Source organism: Mirounga leonina, unplaced genomic scaffold (genome assembly GCF_011800145.1).
Source record: "Mirounga leonina isolate KUSES-001 unplaced genomic scaffold, KU_Mleo_1.0 Mir_101529, whole genome shotgun sequence".
In the NCBI taxonomy this organism is placed as follows: Eukaryota; Metazoa; Chordata; class Mammalia; order Carnivora; family Phocidae; genus Mirounga; species Mirounga leonina.
In genome coordinates this window covers 1,632,021-1,642,093 of record NW_023270143.1, presented here as the reverse complement: position 1 = coordinate 1,642,093, position 10,073 = coordinate 1,632,021, and the positions used below count along the sequence as shown (strand labels likewise).

At 49.3% G+C, this 10,073-nt stretch overlaps 1 protein-coding gene and 1 non-coding gene across 5 annotated transcripts; both read left to right on the top strand.

Annotated features, from left to right (window-relative positions):
- The first annotated feature begins 1,136 nt into the window (after positions 1 to 1,136).
- Positions 1,137 to 9,306, top strand: LOC118000075 (melanoma-associated antigen D2). Of its 4 annotated transcripts, XM_034989729.1 has the most exons (13): positions 1,137 to 1,242; positions 2,724 to 2,797; positions 3,139 to 3,627; positions 4,231 to 4,539; positions 4,655 to 4,718; positions 4,977 to 5,056; positions 5,616 to 5,710; positions 6,400 to 6,479; positions 6,573 to 6,615; positions 6,937 to 6,999; positions 8,051 to 8,165; positions 8,564 to 8,982; positions 9,172 to 9,306. In XM_034989729.1, the coding sequence occupies exons 2-12, from the start codon at positions 2,753 to 2,755 to the stop codon at positions 8,972 to 8,974; spliced, it is 1,794 nt and encodes a 597-aa protein (XP_034845620.1). In that variant the 5' UTR covers positions 1,137 to 1,242; positions 2,724 to 2,752; the 3' UTR covers positions 8,975 to 8,982; positions 9,172 to 9,306. The 4 variants fall into 4 exon arrangements, with proteins under 4 accessions (XP_034845620.1, XP_034845541.1, XP_034845701.1 ...); XM_034989650.1 differs by having other exon boundaries at positions 8,564 to 9,306; XM_034989810.1 differs by lacking the exon at positions 1,137 to 1,242 and adding an exon at positions 1,766 to 1,847 and having other exon boundaries at positions 8,564 to 9,306.
- LOC118001853 lies at positions 7,755 to 7,873 on the top strand. The gene has a single exon (XR_004676869.1). It is a non-coding gene; the product is annotated as a small nucleolar RNA SNORA11 (small nucleolar RNA).
- Positions 9,307 to 10,073: the final 767 nt, after the last annotated feature.

The window sequence follows — 10,073 nt, the reverse complement described above, 5'->3', positions numbered from 1 at the left end:
TACGTGTGTGTGTGTGTGTGTGTGAGAGAGAGAGAGAGAGAGAGAGAGAGAGAGAGAGAGAATTATCCCTAGAATGTAGGGATTGATGTTTTACTAGCTTAGTAAAGGAAAAGGTGACCTCATAAAGCAGAAGACGTACGACCATTTGAATTACTTTTGAGTGTAAGAAAGGTATTGAATTTTATTTCTGTAACTAACCACTGTGCTGAATTTTATTATGGTTTCTAATAACTTTTTAGTTGATGCTCTTGGGTTGTCCAGGTGTGCATTCATATACTCAGTAATTAATGATAATTTTGTCTACTTTCCATTATTTATACATCTTATTTTGTTCTCTTGAATAGACCCAATTACTTATGGAATTTATTATGTGGTAAAGGTGTTATTTCAAATCAGTGGGGAAAAAGGTGGATTAATTCGCACATGGTGTAGGGATAAAAGACTGTGATTTTGGAAAATAATTAAGCTGAATACTTTTATAAAACAGATTTTGGAATAATCAAATATTTAAATGTAAATACTGAAGCCATAAAAGTGCTTGGAAAAAAACCAGAATGTTATAGGAGTGTGGAAAGCATCACTAAGCATGAAGCAGAGAGAGAGAAACAATCTAAATGTCCATATCCATGTATCCTGGACTGGTTAAATAAATTATGGGCCATCTATACAAGAAAAAACTATGCAGCTGTTAAGAAAAATGTGCACTATGGGAAGCTGTTTAGAATATATAATGGGGAAAAAAAAACAGGTCACAGAACAGTAGGTGTTGGATACCATTTGTGGGAAGAAAACCCAAATAATTTGTATATGAATAGAAAAAATATGGAGGGATGTATATCAAAATGTTAACAGTGGTTATTTCTGGGAAACGAGGTAAGGGTGGCCTTTCATTGGTATGTTACATATTTTTGCATTATTTGAATTTTCACAACACATTACCTTTGTAATAAGAAAAAAAATGAAGTTATAAAAATAAATACATTCAATGAATGAATCGCTTTGAGGGGGTGATTTTAGTTGGAAGGTCTGCAGACTGAGCCTGGTACAGTGGCATAAACACGGGCTTTGGCGTCAGACAGCCCTGAGCGGGGCCCCATTGCCCCACCCCCAAGGAAGGAGGGGGGTGGCAGGGGGCTGCGGAAAGGGGCTGGGCTGGGCTGGCTGCAGCTCTAGTCCTGGAGGCTGAGACTTCGAGAGGGACTGAGAGAGGGCAGACTCATCCCGGACTTGCTCGAGGACAAGGTGAGGGGTGTTGAGATTTGGGTTTCCTGGCAGCCAGACAGTGATTTCAGTTCCCTCGAACCTATAGCCAGGCAGGTGGGCAATCCTTACTGCACCACTGCAGCTAAGGGTGAGATGACCTGGAGTGGGATGTAGGCAACAAGGACTACTGAGGATAGTAGGCGGTAAGGACTGGGGATCAGAGACTAGTGGGGGAGGAGGAGAACCGGGTTTGTTGGGTGGCGGACTGGGAGGGGGAGGGGAATACTGAGGGAAAGTGGAAATCCAGAGAAGAAAATAGAGAATGCAGAGAAGGGTTAAGGAGTGCTAGGGAAGGGGGTGCATAGGTAACACGGGAGGAGGATGTAAGGAATGAGAGTAAGGAATTCTGTGGGGTAAAATAGGAAACGCGAGGGGTGATAGGGAGCAGGGAGCAAGGCAAAGGGAATACGGGGGGGTGATAAGGAATGAGAAGCAGAGACGGGGGGAAGGGCAGACTGGCTGCGACGGAGGCCCCCTAGGGAGGCGGAAAGGGGCGGGGCCACTTCCGGCCTGGAGCGGGGAGGGCAGTCTAGGAGTTTTGGAGGGGCTTGGAGAGTGGACGCACTCTGGAATTTGAGAAGGAGGTGAGCTGCGGGGCTCGGCTCTGGATCATAAGCCCAGTAGGGATCGGCCCCACCCTCTGGGATCTGGAGAAAACCTGCTGTAGGGACCGGATCGTACCGGATCCATCCGGATGGGAAGGGAGGGGACTGGACCCGGTTTGGCTGGGCCCAAGATGGAATCACTGGCTCTATTCTGATTTGAGGAGTGGGTGTATTAAGGAAGGGGCGGAACCAAGATGGGCTTTGCCCCTGGCTGGAGGGGGCGTGTTGTGAAAAAGGGCGGGACCGGGCTGTAGTGTGGTCTTGGGGTGGGTGTGAGTAGGGGAGGGGCCAGGACCACCAGACACTGCGACAATTTTAGAGGGAGGGTTGTAGGGGAGGGGGTGGGACCGAATGGTCCTGCGGACCTGGAGAAGGGCGTGTGTTGCAAAGGGGTGGTGGACTGAGTCCGGACCATTGCGCATGCGCACTGTGGATTTCTAGGAAGGGGCGTGTAGACGAGCCAGCATGGAGACGGGGCAGCTGCCGAATGCGCATGTGCACGGTGGACATCAAAGAAAGCCTGTGCTGGGAAAGCGGGCGGGGCTGAGGTGGGCTCTGCAGCGTACCCGCATGCGCATTGTTGGCCTGCGGCGGGGGGGGGGGGGGGCACTGGGAAAAGGGGCGGGGTCCTTAGAGCTGCCGCGCTGGCACATCTTCCTGGAGAAGGGGAGGGTGCGGCTGCAGAGAACTGAGATCTAGACGCTTTGGATTACTGAATCTGAGAACGGAGTCATTGGGGGTGGGGGAGGGGTTTGGGATTGGGGCCCTAGGGAAAGTGAGGATCAGCTTCCAGGCAGAACAGGAGAGAGGACGTTCAGGAGGCTCCCCCTTTGATACAGGCCTTCTCTTCCTCAGGCTCAGCTCTTGCCAGGCGAACTTGAGACATGTCTGACACAAGCAAGAGAGGTACGGGTCCAACCCGCTTCCAGGTAAGGCCTCTTTCTGTCCTCTCCCTTGTTACTTTTCTTCTCCAGCCCCTGTTGCTGCCTCAGTTCCCTTGGCACCACCCCTCCCATCCTTGTCCTTCTTTACCCGGAAAGAAAGAAGAAATGAAGGATGGAGGAAGGAAGGAGGGAGGGAGGGCAGGCCTACCCTTCTTCTGCCATCACTTCCTGCTCAGAGGAAGGAGAGGCCTTGTTGGGGTTAGGTGGGCAGAGCACACTGCAAGGAGGAGTTCATATAGGTCAGAGGAGTGAGGCCCTGGAATTTTGGAGCCGTTTGCCTAGTTGGGGGTGGGGAGGTCTGTGAGCTTTCCTGCTTCCTCTTGCAGGCTGAAGCTTCAGAGAAGGACAGTGGCTTGAAGATACAGACCCTATTGACAGTGACCCAGAACTTGGAGGTCTCAGAGATACCGAAGACCTCAAAGGCACCAGAGGTCTCAGAAGCCATGAAGGTGTCAAATGCTGCAGGAGTCTCAAAGGCCACAGAGGTCTCAAAGGCCCCAGAGGCTCAGGAGGCAGCTGCCACTCAGGCCTCACCTACCACTAAGCTGACTGATACCCAGGTTCTGGCAGTTGAAAAGAAGAGTCCAGCAGCTGACACCAAGATGCAGAGGGCTGACCCTCAGCCTGTGACAATGCCTGCCACTGAGACCAAAAAGGTCAGCTGTGTGGCTGATACGAAGGTCAATACAAAGGCCTTGGAGACTGAGGCTCCTGCCTCTCAGGCTTTGGCAGATGAACCCAAGCCTGAGGGTGCAGCTGCTCAGGCTCAGAATCAGGATACTCGGCCCAAGGTCAAGGCCAAGAAAGCCAGAAAGGTAAGACCTCTGTAATCACCAGTCTTCCCTTTCCACTTCTCAGTTGATTCATTTGTTCTGCAAACATTTAGAAAGTTCCCTGTGCTCATCAAGGCTGTGGGGGACAATAAGAGGAATGTGATATAATTTCTCTCTGCAGAGAGTTCACAGACTGTGGAGAATTGAGATGGTACATGTAGCTGCAATGTGAATATAAAGCATTTGTATTTACATAGTAGCTACCATGTGTTAGACCTCAGCTAGGCATATTCATACAGGTTATTTCATTAAATCCTGAAAGTAATCCAGTTTTATAGAGAAGGAAGCTGAGTCCCAGAGAGCTGGGGTGACTTGTGCAGGGTGATACAAGCAGAGCCAGTGGTGGACATAGGAAGAGGAGAAGCCTTAGGCCCCACCATTAGGTTGCTTCTGGCCTGATTCAGGATGAAACTCCTGCGTGGGAGTCAGTGAGAAACAAACCCAAGACTCAACATGGCCAATGTCTAGTCAGGCTGTTACTCTAGGGGTGGGATTAGAGGGGCCTTCCAGAAGAGATAGGATGAGGGAAAAGGACCACCTACTTCATCTGATAATATTGTGCTTCCTTCCTCTCTGTTGATGCAGGTGAAGCATCTGAATGGTGAAGATGATGGCAACAGTGATCAGAGTCAGACTTCTGGAACCACAGCTGGCCGAAGGGTCTCAAAGGCCCTAATGGCCTCAATGGCCCGCAGGGCTTCAAGGGGCCCCATAGCCTTTTGGGCCCGCAGGGCATCAAGGACTCGGTTGGCTGCTTGGGCCCGGAGAGCTTTGCTCTCCCTGAGGTCACCTAAGGCCCGTAGGGGCAAGGCTCGCCGTCGAGCTGCTAAGCTCCAGTCATCCCAAGAGCCTGAAGCACCACCACCTCGAGATGTGGCCCTTTTACAGGGGAGGGTAAGAACCCTGTCCTCTCCACTCTGCCTTATCTACTGCCTTGCCTATCTTTTCTGCCTTCTTAAATCTTCTGCAAACATATTTTGATCTTTTTACCTTGTTTTCCCTTTCCCAGGCAAATGATTTGGTGAAGTACCTCTTGGTTAAAGACCAGACGAAGATTCCCATCAAACGCTCAGGTAGAGTCCTGCTAATGCTCCATCCCCTAAGCTGTGCCCTCCACTGCCCTCTTCCCCATGTGCTGAGGACATTCCTTGCCCTTACGCTCCTACCTTTGTACTCCCAGAGTTCTAATTTGGCAGTGCTAGCATCTCTATTCATTACTTCAGAACCTGTTTGTGCCACCTACAGCAGGGTTGGCAGAGGGTCTTTAGCTTGGATTTGGGGCCACCTGGCTTCACTTCAGCTCAGGTGCTCGCAACACTCTCCCCTTGCAGACATGCTGAAGGACATCATCAAAGAATACACTGATGTGTACCCTGAAATCATTGAACGAGCAGGCTATTCCTTGGAGAAGGTGAAGGGGCAGCCATGGGGGATGGATGCAGTGGGGAAGCTTTGAATTGAACAAGTGTACATGTCTGTTCTGGGGTGGGACCACAGAGACTCACTATTCAGTCCTATCACTGTGTGAATGGATAGATAGGAAGAGGCCTTCCCATATCCAGAGTGCCTAAGGAGGGGCATAGACTAGCCCAGGGTCACACAGCAAATCTCATAAAAGCGCAGCTAGGACCCAAGCCACCCAACTTAGTCCTGGCTTCTCTCTGCTTCTGGAGATGTCCTGTAATGTATTTTACATCCTCACGTCTTCCTTCTATTTCCTATTCTCTGTCTCCCTAGATTTCTACTAATCACAGAAATGATACTGAAAACAATAGTAGATTTCTTACCTGTTGGCTTTGTGCCAACCACTTAGGTTTATGTACATTATCTCACTGACCCCTCCCCTCACACAACACACACACACATCCTCATCCACACCCACGTAGCCCCACACACCTAGGTACATGGGAGCTGTGGGATGCTCAGGAAGCTGAATTTGTGATCTTACAAGCTGTTTTCCCCATCCATAGGTATTTGGGATTCAGTTGAAGGAAATTGATAAGAATGACCACTTGTACATTCTTCTCAGCACCTTAGAGCCCACTGATGCAGGCATACTGGGAACGTAAGCTGGGAAAGGGCTGGGGTGGGAGGAAGGCTCTGCTTCTGTCTCTGGCACTACCCCATCCCTGTCATCTCTCCCCACATCTCCTTGGAGAGTCAGGAAGACAGGACTTAAAAAGTCCCCGTTCCAGTTCCTGCACGTAGTTGGAGTCCTGCATATGGTAATGGTGCTTGATTATGATTGACTGAAGGGTGTAAAAGCCTGGAGCAGTACATTCCTCCTGTCAGGTTTTCTGTTTCTCCAGAAGCTTCCCAGGAAAGCAGCCCTGTCATTGCTTGTCTCTTCCTACTGGCTCTGGTAGAGTGGGGTTCTCAAGGGAGGGCTTCCTGGTGTGGGTGAATCATGATGTTTGAAGGACAGGAGCACCCACTGGGGCTGTGCCTAGAATTCTTTTGGGGCAGAGGGGTCTGGGAGAGAAGGTCCCTGGGTTGTCCCAGGTTGACAGGCATTCTTCCATCCTCTTGCTACCTGGGGTGGGGTAAGATTGGATTTTCCCCTGCTACTCAATAGGAGACTGAGACTTAAGAGTCTCAGAGCCTTGCTCAGGGTCACATAGAGCTTGAAGCATAGACTGGGCAGAATTCTGTCATGTCTGAGGAATCTGGGAGAGGATAGCCTAGTGAGCTGGCTGGTGTGTTTTTTGCAGATGGCCACTAGACATAAACCTTCTCTCTACCTTATTCCCCTAGGACCAAGGATTCACCAAAGCTAGGTCTCCTCATGGTGCTTCTTAGCATCATCTTTATGAATGGAAATCGTTCCAGTGAGGGTGAGTGGCTGGGCATGCAGCTGAATGGGTGGCCACAGTTGGAATTCCACATGCTCATTTTCTGTCCCTGTCTCCTCTTGCCTCCCCTTGCAGCTGTCATCTGGGAGGTGCTGCGCAAGCTGGGGCTGCGCCCTGGGTATGATTGGGCTCTCTCAGTGCTTGCTGTCCATGTTGTTGTTTGGAAAGAAAGGATGGTTCCAGGATTGCATCAGTGTGGTGGTCTGGTGGAATGGGTGGGGGTGCTGGTAAAGGGTCCAGGGTTCTGACCTGGGTGGATGGGGAAATGGTCCCAAACTCTGCTTCCTGTCTCACTATCTCTTGGGCTTCTGTGGAGTTTTCCTCTTGTGCTCGTAACCTCTTTTCCATGTTGAAAATGCCTCTGCATACATCTGGGAAGTGCATATCTGATTGATTGATTAACTGATTTATTGATGGATTTTTCTTTCTCTGCCATCAGGATACATCACTCTCTTTTTGGGGACGTGAAGAAGCTTATTACTGATGAGTTTGTGAAACAGAAGTAAGTGTGTGTCTGATGATGGTGTGTTCCACGTGTTTTGCTTGTTTCAGAGCTGAGTAATTAACCTATGGTGCGTGTGTGTGTGCAGGCAGTAGGTAGCTTATTCCTGAGGTAGTGAGAGGGAACAGGAGGACACATTTCCTGACCTACTTGTACTTTCACATATGCTTGCAGGACAGTTCTTCAAGGTAGGGATTGTCATCACCAGCGTTGCACATGTGAGTAAACTGAGGTTCAGAGAAGTGAAGTAATTTGCTCAAGTAAATTGCTACACAGGTAGCAAGTGGGAGAGTCATATTTAGATCCTGGCCCCAATGCCTAGGTTCTTTTTACTGTGCTAACCAGGGCTTTATAGAAATTAATCTCCATAAAGAGATGCTATAGAATGATAGCTTTAGACAGCCAGGTACTGTGCTGGGGACTTGTGCATCTCATTTCATTTTTGTAACTGCCCTGCAGAATAGGTGCTGCCATCCCATCCCCATTTTCAGTTGAGGGACCTGGGTCTCAGAGAGTGGAAGTCTGATTGTGGCCCTGGCTGGCAAGGGGCCGATTTGGTCATGGAGCCCTTCTGACTTTCTGGTCAGGGCCCACCATACCCTTTATCCTTAGAGAGCACATGTGTGCATACGTGCGCGCGCGATCGGAAATATACATGAAGTATGCTACTCTTTGTGGACTGTTTCTTCCCTTTACAGTCATTTTCTATGGTAGATTGTCCCAGGGCTCACTAGGTTGTAGACGTACCCCAGTATGGGGTGTGCTCAGAGCAGGGGGCCTACACAAATGGCTTCTCTGTTTATAAGACACCCAATCTGGGTTCATTGTGACCAATGAAATTTGTGGCCTTCTTACAAACATATAGGCTACACATGTCCCACCCTGCACCTCCATGTGGCTTCCCTGGACAGGACCAATGGGACAGGGCTCAATACTGGAAGAAAAGCTATAGTACTTAGTGGGGGAGGTTGCCACTTAGGACCTGTCCAATCCACACATGGGTGGGCTGTGGTTTTCTTGGACATAAAGGCTTTTCACTTCTCTTTTCAAGGTACTTGGACTATGCCAGAGTCCCTAATAGCAACCCCCCTGAGTATGAGTTCTTCTGGGGCCTGCGCTCCTACTATGAGACCAGCAAGATGAAAGTCCTCAAGTTTGCCTGCAAGGTAATTGGATAGCTGCCCAACCTTGGCATATCAAGAGCATAGGGTGCTGCTGGCTAGGGTAGGCTGTGTGTAGAGCAGCCTGCAGGTCATATGTGAACATTCTGAAGCCTCTGTCACTGTGCCAAACATTTATCTGAATCATTTAATTTGTCCAGCTAACATGTCATTACCCTATACCAGATTAGAAAAATCAGGCTCAGAGAGGTTGTTAGGTGACACGTCCAAGCTCCCAGAGCTAATAAGTGTCAGAGCAGGGATGGAATGTTAAGCACATAAGTACTAGTAGTATTTGTTATATTGTTATTATTGTGGAGAGCCTGCAGCGTGGTGCCGAGCATACAGTTAGGTGCTCGGTTCTTGGATTCTGATCCTTCTGATGGTGGTTATTTCTGTTTCAGGTACAAAAGAAGGATCCCAAGGAATGGGCAGCTCAGTACCGAGAGGCAATGGAAGCAGATATGAAGGCTGCTGCTGAGGCAGCAGCTGAAGCCAAGGCGAGAGCTGAGATTAGAGCTCAAATGGGCATTGGGCTTGGCTCTGAAAATGCTGCTGGGCCCTGCAACTGGGACGAAGCTGATATTGGACCCTGGGCTAAAGCCCGGATCCAGGCTGGAGCTGAAGCTAAAGCCAAAGCCCAAGAGAGTGGTGGTGCTAGCTCTGGTGCGAGTGCCAGTGCGAGTACCACTGGCGGCTTCGGTGCCACTGCCAGCCTGACCGCCACTCTCACGTTTGGGCTCTTCGCGGGCCTCAGTGGAGCTGGTGCCAGTGCCAGTGGCAGCTCGGGTGCCTGTGGTTTCTCCTATAAGTGAGATTTCAGGTATCTACTTAGACTGGGCTGGGACAGCCGGGGCTTATGGGGTTGGGATGAGGAGCTGGCTGGTTATAGGAAGGCCAAGGTTGCAGGACCATATGGAGCATGTGGGAAAACCCCACTCTTGGCATTTTATTCCTTCCCTTTTGGCGGCTCTCAGCTGACATTCTGCATTTCTTTTACTTGTGTTTTCAGATATTCCTAATCCCAGCAGTCTTTCTCTTCGAGCCAGGGTGCCTCCTCAGAAACCTATTCAACATAGCACTCTAGGCAGCCACTATCAATCAATTGAAGTTGATATTCTACATTAAATCTATCTGCCATTTCTGAGTTTATTGCTCTTTTTTTTTTTTGGTGGGCTGTCATATTTTGGTATCACATTTAAAAATAAATCTATGTTTACTGGATTCAGGGGAGAAAGATTAGCATCTCTCTGGGATAGCTTGTTCTGCATCTCTAGTCTGCAGTGTAGGCAGGATTGCAGTGGGGTGGGGAGTCATGAAGATTCTAAGCACAGAGGACACACTTTGAAGAAGAGCCCTGAGGTGGGCAAGTCAAGCAGAAAGCAGAGGTAGAGGAGATTGGATATCAAATATAGGCTCTTGTTTTGAGAAATTTGGATGAGAAAGGGAGGAGAGAGAGAGAGGTAGCTAAAGGGAGATACAAGAACAAGTGAGGATTTTCTTGGGAGAGGAGAGAGAGGCTTGAGCGGGCAGGAGCCAATAAAGAGGGAGATGTTAAAGACTGACCCATGTAGCCCTGAGGAGATGGGAGGGTAAGGCCTGGGAGAAGGGACTGTCCAGAAGGGATTTGGAAAGGGGACTGTGGAAAGATGTCAGGCAAGAGGGTAGGCTCCAGTAGAGGATGGAGCCCATGATTTTTGGGAGACCTTTCCCCCATGGCAAGGTGCTCAGCAATTTTGGAATCAAGAAGATAAGTTAATTTATCCCAAGGTTTTGGTTCTGGAATAAGGACATAAGGTCAAGAGCAGTGAGTATGTGGGTCTGTATCTTCATTACTGTGTGCATAATGTCTGACATAGTAGATACGCAGAATGGTGGAAGAGATGGATGGATCATGGGACCCAGGCAGGCTTG

Excerpts from the sequence above, each read along its gene's own strand:
- LOC118000075 (XM_034989729.1), top strand. The coding sequence starts at position 2,753 with ATGTCTGACACAAGCAAGAGAGGTACGGGTCCAACCCGCTTCCAG. Across the intron at positions 3,628-4,230 it reads AGGCCAAGAAAGCCAGAAAG|GTGAAGCATCTGAATGGTGA; the intron begins GTAAGACCTCTG and ends CTGTTGATGCAG. Across the intron at positions 5,711-6,399 it reads GATGCAGGCATACTGGGAAC|GACCAAGGATTCACCAAAGC; the intron begins GTAAGCTGGGAA and ends TTATTCCCCTAG.